Source organism: Mustela putorius, unplaced genomic scaffold (assembly GCF_011764305.1).
Source record: "Mustela putorius furo isolate JIRA1106 unplaced genomic scaffold, ASM1176430v1.1 tig00537227_pilon_pilon_pilon, whole genome shotgun sequence".
Taxonomy (NCBI): domain Eukaryota; kingdom Metazoa; phylum Chordata; class Mammalia; order Carnivora; family Mustelidae; genus Mustela; species Mustela putorius.
The window spans coordinates 30,145,467-30,169,822 of record NW_025422368.1 but is presented as its reverse complement, the minus strand read 5'-3'; the positions used below and the strand labels follow the sequence as shown (position 1 = coordinate 30,169,822).

Here is a 24,356-nt window from a genome sequence, read left to right as displayed (position 1 = left end):
ATAGGTAAAATATTTTTTAAAATTAACTAAATAAAACATTATTGACCTAAAAATCACATAAGTTGTTTCAAAGTAAAGGGATTTTTTTAAAGATTTTTTTTTAATTTTGTATTATTGATACAGTTTTCCCCTGTAAACATAGTTATGTGCATAGTTATCTATATAAACACCAACATCTATAAAGTCATGAATGTAACATGAGCATTTTAATTATTTTAAGTGATGTGAATGACTTAGGGGAAATTTTTATACATGCACAAGTTTCCTTTCCTCTTCTAATAAGAGGTTTAAAGTAAATTCATATTCATGCTGAATATTCCTGGGATAGAATAATTCCCATCCTGGCCCCAGAAAAACCCATGTAAAAATATTTTTCTTTTTTTCTTAAAGATTTTATTTACTTGAGAGAGAGAGTGAGAGAGCATGAGGTGGGGAGGGCCAGAGGGAGAAGCTGACTCCCTTCTGAGCAGGGAGCCTGAAGCAGGATTAGATCCCCCACTTGGACTCCAGAATTATGACCTGAGCTGAAGGCAGTCGCTTAACCAACTGAGCTACCCAGGTGTCCAAAAATATTTTTCTTCTTGGGGTGCCTGGATGATTAACCAACTGGTTAAGCATCCGACTCTTGGTTTTGGTCGTGATATCAGGGTCGTGATCTCAAGATTATGATATCAAGCCTCACATGAGGCTCTGTGCTCAGTGCAGACTTGGCTTAAGACTTTCCCTCCTCTGCTCCTCCCCACTGCTTGTGCTCTCTCCCTCTCTCTCTCTCACTCCCTCTTCAAATAAATAAATAAATAAATATAAAAACAAATTACTTTTCTCCTTTCATAGCTGCTTGTCATATGGCAGTGTAGGAAAAGCAAATAATCCTACTATGCCTAGACACTGAAACTCATATTCTTTTTTAGTCACATTAGCACATTTATTACTAAAATATGTTTAGTACATTTATTTGTAACTATTTAAAATATTTTATATCACGGTACATAACTTTGTCAAGAGTTTTTAATTTGTATTGGGCATGTATAACATTACTATGTATAACACTCTAAATTAAGAGCTTTGAAGAGATTCAATTCATACCATATAAACTTTATTCTCAAGGCACTCATCACCATTATAAACGCATACATTCATGAACATAAAGAAATGTATAGCCATGAATGGGAAAAGGAGGGGAGGAAGTAGAAGACACAGCTTGAATATAAAATGGGACCATTTTATCTTGTTAAAATCAACTGTCTTAGTCCCTTCTAGGATCATTCCCAATTCTAAGCACTCTTGCTTTTTGTCCAGGAAATGAGATAAAAAATCTGTTTTAAAGTCCAGTGGTGGGACAGATGTCTTTGGGGCTTTAATCTAATGACATAAGATCACCTGAGATAGAGGGATGCTTGTAAATCCGTCTGTCTGTCACACATACACACACACACACACACACACACACACACACACGTATAATCTGTTGATAAAAGAAAATAGGCATAAATGAAGACTAATTACATACTTCCTCAATATCTCTTCTAATGAGATTGGAAGCATCAGTTTAGACATCCTAGTCCTGTATCTACCTGGGATTTTTTTGTTTGTTTGTTTAGTTTTACTTTCTTCTCTCACGCTAATAGAAACTTTTTTCCTTTCATTGTAATTTCATTCCTCAAACAAATGATAGTTGTGATAAAAGGAATTGTTTTTGCTTTAAATTTTGCTCTGTTTTGGTGGAATTGTGTTGCCAACTAACTAAGATCTTAATAAAGAACATATAAACATAAAGTTATAGCAAATGAGGGGTGCCTGAGTGGCTCAGTGGGTTAAAGCCTCTTCCTTTGGCTCAGGTCATGATCTTGGGGTCCTGGAATTGAACCCCACATCAGACTCTCTGCTCCATGGGGAGCCTGCTTCCTCCTCTATCTCTGCCTGCCTCTCTGCCTACTTGTGATCGCCATCTGTCAAATAAATAAATAAAATCTTAAAAAAAAAAAAGTTACAGCAAATGATGGCAGTACCTAAAATCACCTGTATCTACATTTACTTCAGCTGAGATATATAACCAGCTGTTGTTTTTTAAAATTTTAAAGCCATATTAATTGTAATTTCTAGCTCTTCACGGGATTGCTGTTCATTTCTGAAAGCCTCTTAAAATAAGGAATAGTATCACTTATGGTTTAGCAATGTTATTTTTTTTAAGCAGAAATCAAATGTCAAAATAAATCCAAATGGGTAAATCCTATCTTAATAGTGAACATATGTTTCTTGTTCCCCACTTGCTAAACCCAGATGTTAATTACTACATTTGTCACTACATTGCTCTTTTCTTTTTTGGAGCCGGCTGAGATTACAGTGCAGGCAGGATAAATGTCACATGTCTACCATCAGTAAAACCAAGATTATTTTTCAGAGTCTAGTGAAGTGTACTGATGACATTTTAGAATCAGAATTGTAAAAGATTCTTTAGAAGTTCACCGTTCTTCACAGTGTCATTCTTCTATGTAACTCCAGTACAAATACAGTGTGTTGAACTACATTAAAGACTGGACATTCTGACAAGCTGCTTTATGAAAAAGGCAATAAAACAGAATTACTATTCAACTGTGATTTAAAACTCTTATGGGAATTCATTTTTAAATTCACATTTTTTACAGCCTTTCACAGTGTTTGAGATAGATTTAGCTTATTGTTTTAACTCACTGAAACTAAATCTTGCAGCCAATTCTAGATGTTGGCTAGCCAGTTAATAAATGGGAATACTTAATGTGTTATTTTAAAGTGAGAAAAAATTGATCTCAGTGTTATATTACTTCTGATCTTTGCAAATACTATAAGTCTCTGTAGTCTTTGAGAGCAAGAATATGTTTATATGATATAGGAAAAACACTGAAGTTTTCAGCAACTTTGAATTGATCAACTTTCTCAAAAATCAATCATTTTAAATTGCAAATGGCTTTTAATATAATTGATAAACAACATATTAATAAGATTTCTGAATTTAGCAAAATATAAGATGATAGAGACTTTAATTTTAAAATTTTTTAATTGGCTTTCAAATTTGCTCTGTGTAGACTGCATTTGTAACTTTAAAGTACATTAAATATTTTAAAACCATTATTAGATAAACATCTGCTCTAAAAATATATATAGTAACCTCCTAAAGCATTCAATATAGCCTAATCCAGTTACTGGAACCATTAATATATCAAAGACCAGTAACTTTAGAGTCCCTGAACAAATCCCAAACTTTATTAATTTATTCACTAAATATATAATGTTCCATATAGGAGGGATGTTCCAGATATTTGACAAGCATTAAGGCATGGGCACTGATGGGTCAAGATAAGTGGCAATCACTAACCCACTATTATGGCCATACAAGCTAATATTGGTTAAGTATTTGCTGTGATGGAGAAAACTATAGGAGGTCAATAGAGAGTGGGGGCAAACAGGAGTTTAAAGATTTTAATTTTTTTTTTATTGTTTATTTGACAGAGAGAGAGATCACAAGTAGGCGGAGAGGCAGGCAGAGAGGGAGAGGAGGAAGCAGGCTCCCTGCTGAGCAGAGAGCTCAGCTCAACGCAGGGCTCAATCCCAGGACCCTGGGATCATGACCCTGGGATCATGACCCTGAGCCCGAAGGCAGAGGCTTGAACCCACTGAGCCACCCAGGTGCCCCCAAACAGGAGTTTAGATCAAAGTATACTAAGTGTGAGTTCCATATGAAATTTCTAATTAGAGATGTCAAGTGGAAAATTGAATGTCTTGAGCTGAGGGAAAAAGAGAGGCTGGAAATAAAAATATTGGAGTTGTCAGCAAATAATTGGTTTTCAAAGCCATGAGATTGGATGAGATTATTTAAGATGAAACATGAATATAAAAGAGAAGAGATCTGAGGGCTAGACCATGCAACATACCAATTTTAAAAGTTGAGAGGATGGGAGAGAATCAACAAAAGAGGCTGAGAAAAAGCAACTTGTTGGAGACCAGAAGTATCTTGTGCCTAGAATTGAAGAGAAAAACCCATTTTAAAGAAGGAAAAATCAGCCATTTCAAATACTACTGATGGGGCAAAATTTGGGAATTGGCCACTGGATTTAGCGAAAGGCATATTATTAGTGAATCTAATAAGAACAGTTTGATGGAAGTGTTAGGAACAAAACCTTGATTAGAACAGGTTCAAAAGAGAATATGAAAAGAGGAATTTGGGATAGAAAGTAGAGAATTATCCTTGAAGAGACTTTGCTCTAAGGATGAACAGGAAAGGGATAGTGTGCAGGGAAATGTAGGTCAGGAATTTTGTTTATTGAACTAAGTCATAGCATGTATGTATGCTGCCAGGAATATCCACCAAAGAAGCAAAAATTGATAATGAAAGAAATGAGAACTTAACCAGAGACCAAAATGTTGACTTTGAGTAGAGAGCAGAGCATGGGATCTAGTGCCCAAATTCATCTCAGATTAAAGCACAGATAGTGCTTTAATTACATCCATGTAATAGAGAAAAGGACAGAAATGAGGTAAGATAACAGGTGTGCTGGTGGAAGCTTATAGAAATTCTTTTCCATTTTTTCTGTCAATAAGGAGACAGCCTTGAGAAGACTGAAAGAGAGGGAAAGTGTGTGGGCATGTTGGGGAGCAAGGATAAGTTATTAAATAGACCTGTAGATGAATAGAGGAATAAATGGACTACTGACACATATAGCTTTCCAGAAAATCTTAAAAACCAACTTGAGGGTAGTGGGCATGAGGTGATAGTAAGACCAACAAAGTGTGGTTGGTTGAATGCTTTTCTCCAGGAACATTCAGCAGGCCTGCTGCAGTTGCAGAGTTGGCAGAGCATAACCCAGGTTGGGTTACTGACAAATATATAATAAAATAAAAGGAGAGAGGGCCAACCAAGTTGAAAGAAATATGCAATGGAATTATTAGTATCAATCATGAGATCCAAATTGTCCAAGAAGGAACATGAGAATATGAAATGAGTAAGGCCAGTGAAAAGGTCTTAGAGTCAACAGATTGTTTGAGTTGTATAACTAGAGGGAATGAGCTGGAAAGGAAGAAGATGGTGATAGTAGACTAAGCAGCTAGAAATCAAGGTTAATGAGAGAGCTTTCTTCACTGATCAAGATCAAGGGAATAGGAGTGAGTGACTGAGTGGGATGCAGAACAAAATCAATGGATGAGAAGAGTTCAAAAATAAAGAAGGTAACCACAGGGGAGGATAATTTATGTGAATATTAAAATAAGTATGAATTAGTATGAATTATGACAAGAACTATTGAAGACAATACAATGTTCCAAGGTGGAAAATGTTCAAGGAGTGAAGATCAGTGACCTAAAGATCAGTAGACAGGTGAAACAGCAAGTGAGGAGGGCAGGATAGTCAGCAGACACGATCTTCAAAGCAGAGTATTTTTATAAAAAAGAACAAAGGGAGGTTAGAAGACCAAGGAGATGCAAAGAGGAGACCTACCTCACAACCAGCACTGGGATTATAAATAGAATGAGAAAGAACACAAATGCCATTTTAGAGATTTAGTGGGAAATCAGAATGGAATGCTCAGAAAATACAATATATTGAGCATATGAGGAATTTTACTGATGATATTCTCCTAAACTGGCTGCTGTTTTTCTCCCTTCCTCCACAATGCTACACTGTCATATTTCTAAAAATATCTAATTGTGATGCTTTTCTGCTTAAAATTCATCAACAGGTCACAGTAGTTTCAAGCTTGTGTAGCCTTACCATTTTCTAGGACTTCTACAGAATTCTCTCTACCCACATCTCCTACCTGTCCCCCATATGCATTCTTCACATCTGTAGGCCATTGGCAATAGTAACATAGGTGGTCCTGGGCTTATTGACTACTCTCTACCACTCTTTGTTTGGGGGCTTTTTTTTTTTTTTTTTTTTTTTTTTTGGTACTAGTTACAATCAGTGAATCACTTATGCTATCTAGTATTCAGTTTTCCCACTTCTGGAATAAGGTAATTAAATCCAGAGTGTTTGTTTTTTTTTTTTTTTAACCTGGGAAATGATTACCTTTTGAAGGATTAAGCGGGAAAGCAACATTCCTCGTAACGTAAGAATCTCCCAAGTGTATTGCAGGACATTTAGGATAAGTGGTCTTGCCCATTAATTGCCAGTTGTATCCTCTGAGACAACCAAAAGTGTGCTCACACATTTTCTAGACACTTCATATTGTAGGGTAGTGAGAAAAAATGCAGGCCATCCAGTTAAATTTGAATTTGAGATAAATTTTTTTTAGAATAAGTATGTTGTTTATGTACCATATGTGGGTGTGGTGCATAAACAATGCATTTTGGAACACTGGAAAAAAAATAAAATATTATTTTTAAAGAAAAAAGAAAATAATACAAATATATATAAAATACAGTGAAAGGAAAAAAATAGAATAAGTATGTTATGAATACTGCATGGACAGCCTCTCTTTTTATTTGCTATATCTGCCAGCCCTACATATGGGCAATACTGTTAAGTAGGATTACACTTGCAGTGCATGTAAAAATGGCACCTGTAAAGTTGCTCAGTATACAACTTACAGAGCTAAATATAGCCACATTGCTTAGGAGTCACTACAAACCCAGTTGAGAACATTGATCTAAGTTATCAGTAAGAACAATTGTAGCTACTGACATTTCTATAACTCAAACTACCCAGTGGTGCAATGTGCTAAAAAGCAGAAGGAGACATGCCTATAAGTAAAGTCAAGTCAGAGAAAATTTTAAAATCAATTATTTTAAGATCCAGCAGCATTACTTTTCCTATCCTCTTCATCCCTTTCTTTGATTTCTGCCTCCCTTGACGCTGAATCATGTTTCTCCTCAAGAATGAAAACAATCTTGTTACATTAAGGAATTACTATTTAGTATGTCACCCACACCCGGAATTACAAATGAGGATATGACAGTGTAAACACTAGGGAATAATTAGCTGGTGGTGACATTTCAGATACTAATTGGGAAGATATTCTGCCTTCTATTGAAGTTTAATAACCATTGGGTGGTGAGGCCAAAATGTTGCCAGAGAAGAATAATTGACAAGTTGTCAAAAGGCCAAAGAAGGTCAAATTTTCTTCAACAAATTCTGCACAGTCTTAAGTTTCTCTTCAAGCTTTCAAAATAAGAAAACTTGGTTTAGTCAGCATCTTGAATATGGATACATTTCTTGAGGATAGAGTCTTATTAAGCAAGCTCACAAGAGATCAATACATAGAGATCAAAATTGGTAATTAATTAATTTACGATGTATAAAATTGCTACATAGATAAGAATATTTGTATTAGAAAAGCAATGTATTCTATATCTAAAGAGAGATCTCAATTCTGGTTAAGAAATATCTTTTGAGCAAAAATACTATATTAGATATGAGTGAATAAATGACAATCCCTCTTGATACCTTATTGACTAAACTAAAGGAATAGGAAAGAAAACAGGTGACAAACCTTGGGCAAATGGGTGGATAGAAGTGGAAAGGATGGATAATGGAATGTGTAGAAAGATAAGGAGGTGAGAGAGCATAACACACTTGAGGAAATAAATATAATTCAGCCATAGTTAAGCATAAAATAACTGGAGGATAAATGCTGAGAGATGAAGAGGGAAAATGAGCATTATCCCAATCAAGGAAGGTCATACAAGCCTTGTGAAGCAGTTGACCTATTTCTTAAGAGCAATGGGGAGCCACTGCCAGATTTTAAGCCGTTAACTGTTAGATTTTTACTTTGAAAGATCAGTTTGACAATTAAATGGAGAATAGACTGAATCAAAGGGTAACAGGATAAGGCTTAGAGAAACACTCTGCTGTAATTTGGGTGAGAAGTAATGATGCTGGAAGTCAGAAGCATACCTGAAAGGAAGAAAATGGATGGTTGCGATATTTAAGAATTAGAGTCAGTAAGACTTAGCAATAAATATTACGTGTAGAGTAAGGGAGAACAGAGAGTCTAAAAAGATACACCCTATTTTGAGTCTGGACATGAGAAGAAGTAGCAATTTGAGGGCAAAGAAGATGCATTTATTGGTGCACTTTTCAGTTTTAATTGTCTTTCAAATAGTCAAGGAAGCCAACAAACAGGTATTATGAAATAGCAGGCTGAGGCTGAGGAGACAGATTTGGGATTAAGGTTTAGATTTGTACATCATTATAGAAGCCACCAAAAGGGATAACATCACGCAGAAAGAATGGGTCAGTAATTAGAGAAATGGCCTGGAAATGAGGAACACTAGAACTTATATTACAAGCAAAAGAAAAGGAGCCTGAGGAAAAACAGTTCAAAAAGATAGAGAGAGAGAGATGGTGGGACAGATAGAGCAAAACTGGGAGAACTTAGTATCATAAAAGCAAATGAAAGAGAGTTTCTCACTAAAAATGGAACAGCTATCTAAAGGCCAAGAAAATCCCCCACTGGATTTGGAGGGGGGGAAAAAAGACATTTGAAAAGTAAAAGTTGTTAAAAATAATGGTAAGAGGGGTGCCTGGGTGGCTCAGTGTGTTAAGCCTCTGCCTTCAGCTCAGGTCATGATCTCAGGGGCCTGGCATGGAGCCCTGCACGAGGCTCTCTGCTCAGCGGGGAGCCTGCTTCGCCCTCTCTCTGCCTGCCTCTCTGCCACATGTGATCTCTCTCTCTCTCTCTGTCAAATAAATAAATAAAATCTTAAAAAAAAATAATGGTAAGAACATTTTTGGATGACAGTTTGTGGCAGAAAACTGAGTGTTATAAATCATAGAGTAGAAATTGAAGAAGTTGAAGCCGTATGAATGTTGGCAACTCAAGATTTGTCAAAGAGGTGGGAAATAACACAGGGTTTGAAAAGGGCATTTGGGAGAAGGTATTGTTCATGTGTGAGTACACTTTCTGTGGTTTGACTCTTCTGTTTGTTAGTTGTTAATGAAGAGACTACTTTATGTTGATGAGAAAGAAAGGAAGAAGGTAAGTCTACTGAAGTATAGACTGAGATATTCCACAAGGTTCCTGAGAAGGAAGGACTAGAATCCCGGTCATAGATGTAGGGATCACCACTGGGTGCTGTGTTAGTTAGTTCGGGCTTCCTTAACAAAGTACCACACACTAGGTGACTTAAACAACAGAAATACATTGTCTCCCATTTTTGGAATCTCAAAGTCTGAAATCAAGGTGTCCACAAGGTTGGTTCTTTCTGATAATTGTGACAGAAAAAGTCATTCCATGCCTCTCTCCTTGACTTACAAAAGATCATCGTTGGCCTGTGTCTCTTCACATTGTCTTTCCTACTTGAATGTGTCTCAACTTCCCCTTTTTCTAAAGACACCAGTCATATTAGATTGGGGCCCATCCCCCCATCACAGGAATAGGAGCAATAAATAAATATAAGATATGAAGAAACATTATACTTTGTCTTATTTTTCAGAGTGATTGTGTGCTTAGTTTTTTTCTCTCTGAGCCTGTGCAACAAACAATTGAAGAATCATCGCTTGTGGACCTAGGCAAGTAATGTTATCAGTATTATTATGTACAATTTTTGAGTTTCTATATAATTGTGCAAAAAATATCACAACAATATTATTTTCAACTTTCAAATTATACTCTTTAAAGAATAAGCTTTAAGGGTCTTTTCTAACTATTTCCAAAGATTTTTAACCCCTTAGAAAATGTTCAAGTTAAATTGAACCAATGTATTTTTGTCCAATTATAATAACTACATGATGTCACACTATTAATTCATTTCAGTTAATTGTACTTTGAGGTGGAATTGCATTTCAGAGACAAAGTTCCTGTTTTCCCCCTGCAGGTAGGTCTTTCAGTTTACTCAACAGCTTAGGAAACAACAAAAATAAATATTAGGCAATAATAATGATTATGAATTATCTCGCAGCTTCACTCTTATCTTTTAAAGGTCAGTAATTACTCTGCCTCCCTCATGAAGTCTTCTTTTTATTAACTGGATCCCAAACTAGCCCAGCACAATTACCCACCCTTTCTCTGTCAAATGTGTGTTAGTTCTAATTAACTTTTCTAGTATTTCTCCTAAGTTGGAAGGGACTCTCTCTGAATGTCCCATCAATTTTAAGCATTCATAATAAAATTCCATTGCCAGTAGTTATCCAATACTGAGACTAGTTTTTATCTCACGCAAGACTTGCAGTCCCGTAATTTGCTAGACCTCACCCCCGTCTCCTTTGCAACTCCAAGTCTATTTTATCCATATCCTCCTTCTGATTCTTTGCCTTTAAGATGAGGCCCATCGACTTATCGCCTCTGCTCCTATCTGCCACTGTGGTTTCCTAACCTTAGGTGCATGGTTCTATCCAATCAGATCAAGTTGAATAGTGTAATCGCTTATTAAGTTGTATATTTATGTGTGTGTCTGCCTCCTCTTCTGTTAAACTGAAGTAACTTTAAACTGACGACTCACTTCCCCACTATGCACTGCTCTGCACTCACAAGCTCCAAATTAATATAGGAGGATTGTACCTCTTTCATCCTCCTACGTTTTACTCATTTGGTATCACTCTCTAAGACACTTTGTTTATATAGCCAAACCATAAACATTAATAAGTAAATAAAGTCCTTGTGATTTATAGCATGTGTCTAAAGAAGAACGATATCCACAAAAAATATTTCCTTTTTATTGTCATAGTACACAAATATTTAACAAATGTCTTCTTTCTAAAAATACTTGGGGTATTTTTTTTAAAAGCTGGGGTTATTTTTTACCATTAACATTTATAAATTTGAATTAATCAGATTTTTAAAAAAATAAGGTTACTGATTTCTTGAGTTGTCAGACATTTTAAAAAGTAATAGGTTGACCTCTGTTCTGTCATCAAAGTCCTTAAAGAAGTTTGATTCTCTATGTACTGAAAAATTAAAACTGTGGATCACTATCAATTTTTTAGTTTTGTGATAGTATTATTTCTCTGTAAGGTATTTGAAATTCATAAGCACACACAAAATTAGGATTGTTATTGTAAAAAATAAAATGGTTATTTGAATTTTTTCTTCTTCACTTATTGCTTACTACAGCATACAATATTCAAGACTTGTTTTGGCAGAATGGTGGTGGACAAAAGACTTGATTCTCAATATCTGGTTGCATATGAAATATAGCCTATTGTTTTAAAACAATAGAACACATCTTCTAAACAGAATATGCAAATCACTACAACAAACAAGGATGAGCAGGACATTGGTCCTCCTTGTATTTAAATTATTTTCTTTTCCAAACTTCCAAGTTCTTCATACTTTTTTCATAAACAAGAAAGAACATGATTTATTTTAAGCAATATTATTGTCAGTTAGTTGAAACTTTCTGCTTCTATTGTTAAATGATTAGAGGAAAAAATTATTCAAGTGTGTTAAAATATTGGTTGACATAGGATGACCTTAAGCAAAAATCTCAGACTTTACCATATTTACTGCTTCTACTAACAAATTGAGTAGATTCTAGATAACTATGTATCTAAGCACATGCCTTGCGAAGATAATATTAGTAATAATCTATAATCCAGGATCTGAGGGATATTAATATTCCTCTGCCTTTACTCACCAACTAAACTTGCGTTGGTAGAACAATATAACTTTTTAAACTGCCAATCCAGTCATCACTCCTCTGTACTTCACACTTTCCCTTGGTTTCTCTTTGCTGTTAGGTAGGCCAATGTCATGGGCTTGTGACCAGTGCAGTGACACTAAGCACAGTGCTTAGAAAGGTCCTGCATTTGGTTTAATACTCAACTGTCATAATTTCTTAATAATTTTTGTAAAAGGAATCCCATATTTTCATTTTCATATCACCGAGCCTCTGAAATTATGTAGCTACCCCTGCCCTTATGACAAAGACCGAAATCTTCATGATGGCATCCCCCAATTTCCCCTTCCAGCCTTAATAGCAGGCTCTTCCCTATCTTGATTCTTGTGTTTTTCCAGTTCCTCAACTGAGACAAGCACCTCAGCACCTAACAGATGCACCTTTCTCTGCCTAGACCACTTGACCCTATTCTACCTTCATATATATATATATATATATATATATATATATATATATATATTGCATCCTTCAGCTCTCATCTTATTTGTCTTTGCTATATACTCCTAAAATTTTTTTTTCTTTTCAAAATTACTGCAATGATGTTTATGGCTCATGAGTGTCTTTGTAGACTAGAAATCCGTGAAGACATAATCCATGTCCATATTGCTCATCATTGTATCCCCAGGGCTTAACTCGGTGTCTAGATTCTCCATCAATAATTACTGAATAAATTATTGACGATAGAAAGAACAATGGAAGACACATTTATATTCTCTACCGTGGTGGCTTGTCATGGTAGCTTGGACAAAAGAGAAGAAATTAAAACCCCAAATCATGCTACTACTCCCACACTTACCACTTCCTGTAGCAATGTCCTGGCACAATGAATTCACTCCCCACCACTAGAGTTCTCTTGAAGTATCATCTAGAAAAAAATCTTCTACAGATAATCACATTAAATATTATAGACTCAACCACACTCAACTAAAGCACTACTCAGAAAGATGCTGGATTTTATTTTGTATATTCTTTAACTCTCTACTGTCATGATCCTCTATAGTCCTTCCAAATTAATATAGGTCCCATGCCAAATAGTACCTCCATTAAAATATAAAATTACTGGGGTGCCTCGGCGGCTCAGTGGGTTAAATCTCTGTCTTCAGGTCGGGTTGTGATCTCGGGGTCTTGGGATCAAGCCCCGCATAAGGCTCTCTGCTCAGCGGGGAGTCTGCTTTCCTCTCTCTCTGCCTACTGGTGATCTCTGTCTGTCAAATAAATAAATAAAAATAAAATCTTAAAAAAAAAAATATATATATACACACACACACACACACACACACACACATATATATATATATACATATATATATATATATATATGTATATATATATATATATAATTATCCATTCTCCACCAGTACACCATACCAACATGCAAAAGATAGATTTTTGCCAAGGTATAGAAACAATAACATAGGTAATAGAGTAGAAAATGACCGAAGACAACAGTTGTCAAAGTGAAGAGTGTGAATTAGTGAGCATGTTTAGATGCCATTGATAATTACAAATGGTTACAAACAGGAGCTTTTAATCATTACCTCACATCAGTACCTCCAATTGGAGATGCAAATTTAAAAGGGTATTTAAAGCCACAGTCTTCATGGCAGAGTCTCTCTGGTCAATGTTACTGTTACTTGCTCTAGCAGAGCCCAGATCAGTTATCTGTGGGTAGAAGTATGGTACCAGGTTTCCAATGTAAATTTTAATGATACAGAAGGGGAGGGCTAGGACTACTTATAAATACTAATTTTAAGTTGTTTCTGAAAGTAGAAAGCTTTAAAATATCATGCATTTTACTATATTATATTATATTATATTATATTATATCATATCATATGTTTCCAATTAGAAAATTATTTTAGACTTTTACCTGTGGCTGATGTGGGCAGGAAAAGATGAAAAGAAGATGAGAGGAGAGTTTCTCCAAGTATTTCCTTTCTAATAGCTGTGTATCAAAGATAGCACTAAAATCTAACAAGTCAGACAATAAAAAAATCTTAACATATGTAATATTAGTGTTAGAGAAACACTAAGATCATACATTGATAATTGGGTGGTAGATGAAAGAAAAGTGTAAAAGATTATGCACACTAATTTTATCTCTTTCTATTAGGTAACAAATATTGTCTAAAAAATAAAAGTCTAAGAATACTAAATAAAAGTAACCACCAGAACAAAAGTAAAAGCTTTTCTAATTATCACAAGTAAAAATATGCATACAAATAAAAACAAATTCCTTAGCCAAAAACTTCCTTTAAAAATCATAAAAACAAAAATGTTGCAATTTCTTTAATAACGTAAAACAGGAAGAACAGAGAAAATAGGTGGCATTTAGGCCAGGAGCATTGAATTAAACAAGAATGCAAGTTTCAACTGTAAGTACAATTCTCAATAAAGATATGAGTTATTACACATAAATAATGCTATATATAAATACATATATCAATTATATGAGAGCAACATATATAAAAGAGAAATTATGGAACATTCAAGAAAAAATATACAATAGACTGGTAATAGGATATTCTAATTCACTTCTTTTGATTTATGAAAGACTGAAAAAAGTAAGTAGATACATCAAAAACTAAGTAGTAAAATTAATGAGGCAAAATTTATTAATTTATATCAAATTCTTTATCCTGAAAATCATGAAAATAGAGTATATATTAGACCATAAAGAAAATTTCAATTAATCCTAAAAAGTAGAAATAGTACAGATACATTTTCTAATCATGAGAAAGTAAAGTGAAAAATTAATTTTAAAAATTCAGAAAAGTAAAAGATACTTGTTTGGAGATTAAAAAAAAAATAAGCTCTTTTGAACAACTCTTGGACCAAAAGGACTTAAAAAACAAAATTGCAGAATTTCTAAAGAATAGCTATACATCTCAGAAACAATAAGAGAAAGATAATGCTCAATAAATGGAATAAGACCATAAAACAAACCAAAGGAATAAAAAAAAGAAGAAAGAAAGAAAACAAAATGGTTGAAGATTCAAGTAGAGATTAATGAGTTAGAACACAGAAAAAAGAATAAATAAATTTGGAAGCTAAAAGAATACAAAGAAATAGAGAAGCCAGTAGTTTAATTAATTAGAAGTTAAACTAATCAAAAGAATGGAAGTCAAATGCAAATATATAAAATACAAAAGGAGAATCAAGAAGTAACCATAGAAAAAGATGAAACTGAAGAACAGTAAGAGACTAGTTTGCTCAAGCGTACAAGACTAAACTTGTAAATCTATCTGAAATAGTGTTCCAGGAAAACAATTTATTTGCCCCGGAAAAGATCAAGTTTGATAGAAAAGAAAATGCTTCAAAAAGTGATGTTTAGAACAGTACCAAGTTCCGATGATTTCCAGAGGGAGTCTAAAAAACCCTTAAAAAGTAGATAATTCCCCTGTTATTTAAACAATTCCAAAGCAGAAAAAAGTAAGGAAATTTTTCCATATTATTTTTATGAAGCACATACAGTATTTATGCCAGTAGCTTCAAAGATATAAGAATTTAAAAAGGGATTACAACCTAATCTCACTTCAGAGTATCAGTGGAATATTCTAAGTGAAATACTTGCCAAAATAATCCATCAGTACTCTAAAGAAATTCACGAGGACCAGAAATGCAGGAATGGTTCAATATTGGTAATATACAGTATCGATGTTATTATCTTAAAAGATTTAAGGAGTTTAAGAAACAAGGCAGAGGATCATAGGGGAAGAGAGGAAAAAAATGAAACAGGATGAAACCAGAGAGAAAAACAAACCATAACAGACTCTTAATCATATTAAACAAACTGAGGGTTGCTGGATGGGAGAGGGGAGAGGGAAGGGTAACTTGGTGATGAATACTGGGGAGGGTGTGTGTTGTAATGAGCATTAGTTATTATATAAGACTGATGAAGCACAGACCTGTAACCCTAAACCAAATAATACATTATATGTTAATTGAATGAATTTAAGTTTAAAAAATTAAAATATAAATAAATAAATTTCAAAGATTTACAGAGAAAATCATATGGTTGTCTCTCTAGATCCTGAAAAGGAACTTGATAAATTTCAATAAACTTTCTTGGTGAAGTATTCAAATAAAAACAAATGGTTAATGTTTTAACATGAGAAAGTGTATCTATCTTGGCTCTCCAAAGCCCACATCAGGCATGACAGGGAAACAGTAGAAAAGTGTTTCCATTGAAATATAAAATAAGACACTATGCCCGTGATCATCACAATAACCAACAGGTGGCTCACTCTTTCACCTCTTTCATGTTTTTGCTCAAAATTTACTTTCGTAATGAGAAGTACCGTGATTATCCCATCTACAGTTGCAAACTGACCCTTATTCTTCTAGTTCCCAGCACCTTCATCATGTTCTGGGTTTTTTTCCTTATCATTTATTATATTCATCTTATCATAAATTTCACTTATTTATTGTGTGTTTTGCTTTTTTAAATCTCCCTCACCACTATAGAAGTACAAAGAGAAGAATTTTGTCTAATGTGTTCCAAGGGCCTAGAGCAGTGCCTTGTCCATAAAATGTCAATAAAAATTTGTGAAATGATTGTATGAAATTTAAAAACATTTAAAAACAAATTTTGGCAAAAAGAAGACAAAACAAACAATGTCTACCAGTAATATGATCCTATACCTAGAAAAAAGAAGAATCAACTAAGAATCTATCACAAATGATGAAGACTCATTAAAGGTATCAGGGACCAAATATAGATTTATAGCTATCTATTGCATTTAAGAATATGCAATAGAATATAGATAAAAGAATAAAGATAGAAGTAAAATAGAAGAAAGATCCCATTTGCAGTAACAGTGGGGAAAATATCTAGGAATAAATTGAACAGGAAGTGTGCAAGATCAAATGAAGAAAACATTTAATCATTACTTGGGAATTTCAAAAATGCCTTGAACAAATGAAAAGACATAGCATGTTCTTACACAGGAAGATTCTACATCATAAAGATGTCAGATATTTCTGATTTAATTTTGAATATATTTTTTAAAATATTAATGGATTTATTTTTAAGTAGATAAGTTAATTCTTCAGTTCATAAACAAAAATAAACAAATAAAGGCCAAGAAAATGTAACAAAAACATAGAGGTAAGACTAGCCCTACCATATCTAACACTCATTACAAAGCTTGAATAATTGAAACAGTGTAGTGTTGGCCCAAAAAGGATGAATAAGTAGAACATTATAGAATGTCCATAAATAGAGTCAAATACATTCAGGGATTTAATATGTGGTCAGACCACTATGGGAAAATTCAGTAGTGTTGAGATAGCATATTTCACACCGTGTGCTAGGATAAATACCAAATGGGTGAAAGACTATGTAAATAACAAAGCCACATATATGACAAAGAAAACAGAAAAAAATCCTTTATAATCTGAGGATGACCTAGTATAGTGATGACTACAAATCCAGAAGCCATGATAATTTTGCAGGATATAAGAAACTATGGCAAAGTTTTTAAAAATTCAAAGATAAATGATAAAATGGGTGAAATATTTGCAATTTATTACAAACAGTTGGTTATCTAATAATAACCATCTCCTAGAAATTGGTAAGAAAAGGGCCAACAACAGACTAATGTGTAAAGAATTTGAAAAGAAAATATGGACAAAAAATACAGAGGCTCATAAACAAATTCACTCATTATAAAAATGCAAATTAAAATTACACTGATACCATTTTTAACTCATCAGACTGGCAAAAATCCAAAAATTTAATTAATAAGCTTGGTTACAAATCAGCAGGCACTCATACCCTGCTGGTGGTAATGCAAATTGGTACAACCTCCATGGAAAGTGATTTGGCAGCATTTATCAAAATTACAAATGCTAATGTTCTTCGACCACCAATTCTGCTTTAGAAATTTATCATATAATATTTGTGCACAGGTATAGAAAATGCCATGCGTACAAAGATGTTTTTGCAACATGGTTTGTAGCAGCTGGAAAACATTGGAGACAACCCACATGACCGTCAGAGGGGAACCGGTTAAATGAATTATGGCATTTCACATAATGGAATAATATGCAGCTATACTTAAAAAAACAAAGAAACTTTGATTGAATATAAAAATTTCTCCAAGATCTTTGTGCAGAATAATAAATGTGCTATTACATTTGTGGAAAAGCGGGAGGCGGGCAATAAAAGTACTTATTCATTTTTGCTTATATGGAGAAACTGTGGAAGGATGTGTGTCCCTCTGGAGGGATATATGGGAAGCTAATGAAATAATGGTGGGGGGAATTGGGTGGATAGGTGTTAGGAATGGGAGGAAGATGTTTTATTGTATACTTTTAAAGTAAATTCTTATCTTTTTAGTTATATGAATATATTATCATCTGAAAGTAGATTTTGAAATGCTGCTTTTTTAACATTAATGGACACTTTGTGCATAATAAGGGCTGTATTTGCTCCTAAAGTGTCAGGCATTTAAACATTTCAACATAATCATCTGAGGATCGATAATCTTTTAACAGCTCTTAAGATTATTATAAATGGTTGGATTAAGCATAACAGATTCTCCAGATTAATTTGAAGCAGAAAATCAAAATATTGCAGCCTCTTTTTTTCATATGAAACTATTCTCAAAATTTTCCCTCTCTGATTTCTGCATTTAAACTCTTTCCCTTAGATTATTGCCCCTTCTTTGCCCTTTTACAAGTTGTTTTAGAACATAGACTTTAGAGATCATTTAACCCTGCATGGTTTATTGCCTGCATGACCTTTAACCAAATGCCTTTGTTTCCTCATGTGTAAAACAGAAGTAACACAAACTTTATGGATTTGCTATGAGGATTGAGTTAGTTCATATACATAAAGCTCTTAGCCCAATGTCTGGCATACAGTAAGAGTTCTAGAAATATTAAGTACCTCTACTATTACTATATGAAGTACTAAAACTTCCTGGTGGCCTGAATTTTCACTGAATTCTGAACTCTGCCGGGTATTAATGGATACTGGCTACTATTCTTACACTGGAGTTTCAGAGTGGAGTATCACTTCAGTCAGTTCAAGTAACAGTTCTATGGTTACTATTTAAATACTCAATCATAAATTTAATACTAGTTTCTTACCTTCAAATTAAAACTCCTCTGATGGGGCGCCTGGGTGGCTCAGGGGGTTAAAGCCTCTGCCTTCAGCTCAGGTCATGGTCCCAGGGTCCTGGGATCGAGTCCCACATCGGGCTCTCTGCTCAGCAGGGAGCCTGCTTCCCTTCCTCTCTCTCTGCTTGCCTCTGTGCCTACTTGTGATCTCTGTCAAATAAATAAATAAATAATCTTAAAAAAAAAAAACCTTAAAAAAAACTCTGATTAAACACATTGAGTTTCTATGTAGTTATCTTTTCATTTTATTCAAAAATAATGTTCATTGTGCATCAAAAAGTCATCACCATTTTTAACATCCTCACACCAAAAATCCAATTACATTTTTTTACTATGAAAGCAATTCACCTCAGTACCATACTCAGAATTATCTCATAATATCTCTAACTCACACTGTCTCAAATAAAAATATTATCAAATAAAAATATTTAAAGGAAGAATATTTTCATTATTTTTACGTGATTACCATTTCAATTGTAAGAATGCCAATTTTAATTATTTCAATGTCAATAATCCACGTGAACAATAACATTAATTAATATTACCCATGTACAATGTGTAAACTACTTTTACAAACATGTAAAAATCTTTGGAAAAGGAAACATACTAGTCAGGTTTAATTATCAAAGATTAAAGAGTTTTAGAGAGCTGAGGCTGACTCTTAGAAAACAATGTTGACCGCGATGAGCCCACAGTAGAACATTGCCAAATTTCTTGTTATTAATAACTTCTAACTTCCCTCAGAAAATATACAACCAGAATAACCAATAGAAATACCAGAAAAACTATAAATTATGCTTAATTTGGGGGCTGTAAGCCAGAAATTTTAAAAACCAAAGCCTTTGTTTTAAAGCTGGAATGATACAATTTGAAAAACATAAGACTACTTTTGTTATTAAATAAATGTTTAGTGTGACATTATGGAGCAGGCACTGATTTATATACCCCTTGGGAATATAGGAAAAGAGTACGCCTGGAGGGAGATTATAATCCACTAAGCCACCTGAGGCATGTAAGATAATAATTATGATACAAATATTAAGTGATAAGTGCTGTGCTAGGGGAGTTCAAAGGGAGGTGACCGCAGAAGCTATTTTGCATTTTAATTAGGCCTTTTAGAGAGATGAAAGTTCAATAGCCAAAAATGGTGGAAGAGGTCATTTCAAATACAGAGAATAATATGAGCAATGCCTGGAAGGAAATAGCAGAGCATGTTTGCAGAACTGAACGTACAGACCACAGCATGGAATAGTAACAGTGGGAAATAAAAAACAGAAAGATTCAATAAGAAGCAGCAATATAAGCCTGAGAAATTCAGGGTTTTTTTCATAAGCACTGGAAAGCTATGAACTGTACTTTGGTCAAAAGAGTAATTTTAGGAAGTTGCTGTGGGAAGAATATACCAGTAATTGTGTACAAATAGATTTGGGTTTTAGGAGAGGAGAAGAGAATGTTCTAGTAATTTAGACATGAGATTCTTATGCTTCTGAACAAGGAGCTATGGAAACACACAGGATAAAATGAATGCAAATATATGGATAAGACTATTACTAATTGCAAACATTTATGGAGAGATTACATTGTGAAAACTTTTGAATTTCTCAGTTGATCATCTAAACTATCCTAAAGTAGGTAACTATTATCTCCGTTTTAAGGAAGTCAATTAACTTAGTCATAAGTTAATTATACACACAGAACACAGTTTTAAGTATAGTTCTGGGACCTGAACCCCAGGCTCACTGACTTTTAAAGCCAACACTTCATGCTCTCTAATACTTAAACTTATTGTAGTAAATGTTGAGAAAACGGGAGCCAAAAATGGCACTGGGTTTTCAATCTTAAATAATTGGGAAAAATTATCAATCAAAACAAACACAAAATCAATCAAAAACACAAAATACGAGGAGAAAGGGTTCATTTGGGATGATTAGGCACAAATCCAATCTTTAACCAACTCAGTTTCTTAAAGAGTATTTTGTTTTTTGCATGATCAGAAGAATGTTTCTTTTGCAGATTATTCACTGGTTCCATTTTAGTTTTTAATGTTTAATTTATCCTGAGATGAACCATTTCCAGTTTAACCCACCAAAATTCTATTGCTTTATCAGGTGAGAAGTTTCCTGACAAGACGCCTAAGGTGCAGTTAGTGATATCACATGAGGATACGAAGCTGACCATCCTAGTGAAACACATGAAGAACATTGTAAGTTTATTATTTCTAATATGAAACATGCAAACCTACATTTAGAAATCACTTTCCTCCTTCCGGCAATTAATGTCAACATTAGTAAGAGGAATGGGGCCAGCCACCAAGTTTAAGTGAGGAACAGTGGGCCAATTACAACGTTCTGCCTCAGTATGATGGCAATCTCTGGGGTAAAGACTATAAAATATTTTACAGGCAAAATCCTAGGATGAAAATTAGACTTTACTCACAATGAAGTGTCAGGCCAAATCTAGTGAAAAAGATTTGAAAGTGCGGGAATAGCTAGAGTATTAAGCTCCAAAGGGAAAAAGCGAGGTCCCAAGAATTTTCATCTATCTCATCCTGCTGAGCTTAGTGGAAGTAATATCTCTTTGAGTAATGCCGGCACTTCCTCTATAAAGCCAGTAACCACTAGGCTTTCCCCCCAAATACCCACTAAGTGCATTGAGTTTATACCACCAGAACAGCTATCGTGTTCTGATGTAATTACTCAAAGATATATCTTTCCCCTCAAAAAATAATAATGGTTTTGAAGACAAGACCACATCTTTGTATCCCAGAACCTAGAACAACAATGGTAGTTAGCTTCTAAAGAAAACTAAAAGCTGTTCCATGATACCCCATTCCTCTCCGAAGATGGGTCAAGTCAGAGGCATGGAGAGCAGTTGGAGCATTGTCATTGAGAGAGGGAGCTTTCTGAGTCACGGTGTAATTGATTAATGGTCCCGTTTGTGTGTAGTATACAGAAAGGGCTAACTCAATGCTCTACTTCTTTAGTCTTTCTTTAATCTACTCAGACAGGTACTCCATACGGTAAAACTCTCTGGGGGCACTGATCGTTACAGAGAAAGTCAGCAGCACTATTTTGGCTCCCTCCCTTGTACATATAAGTCTCTTATGATGTGCTTGGAAAAACTTAAAAGACTAAACCCTTTTCATTGTGATGTGCATCGGAACATACTAGAATTTAATAAATATCTGTTCAGTGAACAAATAGCTGGCATAACTTGCTGGCGATAAATCCCTTACAAACAGTAGTAGCTGGATATCCAAGGGTGCTTGTTTGTAACTCTGTGGTGTTCATAATCTGCAGTTTTTGTAATAGCTGGGAAAATATTATTAGATATGTTTTTGTAGACGTTTTACTCATTAAAAAGTTATTTTCAATAGCTTTTGGTAAGATAATCATCTTAAATGAGAATAGGAGTTGTTTAAGAAATTCTTAGTCTGGGAAATGATTCAATTAGATATTATTTGTGGCTATCTGCGTGTTCATAGACTTTAAGCATCTGTATAAATATATATGATAAAGTAATAGAATGTTAAGAAATAGTGTTAATCAAGTTAACAGAACTTATATTTGTATATGATAGATAATTATTAATTGAAAAGGGTGCTTGGGTGGCTCAATGGGTTAAAGCCTCTGCTTTCAGCTCAGGTCATGATCCCAGCATCCTGGGATTGAGCCCCACATCGGTCTCTCTGCTCAGCGGGGAGCCTGCTTCCCCCTCTCTCTCTGCCTGCCTCTCTGCCTACTTGTGATCTCCGTCTGTCAAATAAATAAATAAAATCTTTGAAAAAAAATCTTAAAAAAAATTATTAATTGAAAAAATTCCTCTTGGAAATTACATATTTATTCAGTAATGTCATTGCTCAAAACCGTTTTAGAACATGCCTGTTGATGTTGCTTTTAGATCTGGCACATAAACCACACAGTAAACTTGGTGATATTACTCAACAGACATACCTAATAGTTGATCAAAAGTGGTATTAACAAATTTGGTCACCCATTTTATTCACCAGATAAAAATCCCCAAATTACTTTTGACGGTTTTTAAAAAATGCATTTTGTAGCGAGGTGAAGTGGCACTAACAGTAAGAATATTCAAAACAAATGTGATGCAGGCATGAAGTGGGGGGAGGGGGTGAGAAAGAGCAGAAATGTAAGATGTAGATCAAGTGATGGGTAAGTGGCAAATGACAAGGTGAATCCTACCAAAAGTAAAAAAAAAAAAAAAAAAAAAAATGTAGGTCCCCTAGAGCCCCTCCAATGCCAATGTCCTCTGAAAGAAAGTTTCCAATAATGAAGTGGTACTGCTTGCAGTCTGCCTTCTCAGTCTAAAGGCAGTTCCTCTGTTCTCCCCTGAATCTTAGCATTGCCCTGGAATTCATTGCTACACTTCTCTTTTCTATTTCTAGCCCTGTGGCTTTAAATAGCACTTACATGTCTTTCTCTTTCATATTTATAACACCAGCTTGGAATTCTCCCTAAAATCCAGAGGCGTATGTATAACTGATTACTCAACAACTCTAGTAGACACTGAATAGGCATCACAAACTTAAGATATACCAAATCAAACGTCTGGTTATTGCCCCCCACACCTGCTTCTTTTGCAATCTTTCTCATGTCAGGAAATAACACCTTCATCCTACTATTTGCTCAAGTTAAAGTCCTTAGAGTCGTTTTGACATCTCTCACAAACTACGACCAATTTATCAGCAAGTCCTGCCAGCTCTGCCTTCACAATAAATCCAACATGCCGCCACTTTGCCCCCTCATTGCCGCCACAACTCCCATAACTGGTTTGAGCCACCATCATCCCCTACCAGAATCGGTGCTGTAATCCTTTAATGGGTCTCCCTGCTTCTGCCTGCATTTCTTTCGACTCTCTTCCTAACCTATGACCAGAAAATTCCTTCGAGAATAAGTCAGATCTTGCTGTTCTTTCTCATATCCTTCTGAGGATCACTTCAAGCAAAAGCCATAGTACTTATTAATGATCGAGGAGCCCTACGAGTATGGCCTCTGTGACCTCTCCGACTTCATCTCCACAGACTCCCTCAATCACTCCATTCTAGCCCGAGTGATTTCCTTCCTGCTTCCTAAATACGACAGGCATGTTTCTGCCCCAGGACATTGGTACCTGTTATTCATTTTATCTGGAATGTTCTTCCTCAGGTTTATGGCTCCATCTCACATGTCCTGATCTGTCCGACTGCCACCTTTTCAGTGAGGCCTTTTCTGACTCTTACATGTAAAACTGCAAAACCACACTTGCTGCCACTTGCAAACTTCCTTTCCTTCTTTACTTTCTCCACTTCCCTTATCACTGCTATAACCCAAGGAGCGAAAACAGTGTCAAGTACATAGTAGGTACTCAATGAACACTTTATTGAATAAAAGAATGTCAAATTATTTCTCATGTGAACAACTAAGAATTAGGAGCTTGTTCACCTTGCAAAAATCACCACAACAAAGTTCTCATACCTTGCTTTTTTTCACAGCTTCTTTTAGATGACTATTTTATTTCTTCTGCTTAACTGAAGACAGAGACAACATAATATAAATGACAGAAAATTTTATCTATAAATTTTCCACATACTGTCTTTGCTCATTTCAAGTTTTAATTGTTATTTATTTTTTGAGCCTTTAGGA

The 24,356-nt window shown here is 34.7% G+C and overlaps 1 protein-coding gene across 2 annotated transcripts in view; it reads left to right on the top strand.

Moving 5' to 3' along the window:
• The window catches only part of PIK3C2G (phosphatidylinositol-4-phosphate 3-kinase catalytic subunit type 2 gamma), a 354,996-nt gene that overhangs the window by 303,828 nt on the left and 26,812 nt on the right, over positions 1-24,356 (top strand). For both annotated transcript variants that reach the window (XM_004755743.3, XM_004755744.3), the window contains exons 30-31: positions 9,406-9,481; positions 20,823-20,917. In XM_004755743.3, the coding sequence (XP_004755800.1) occupies positions 9,406-9,481; positions 20,823-20,917 (171 nt within the window). The remainder of the gene's footprint in view (positions 1-9,405; positions 9,482-20,822; positions 20,918-24,356) is intronic.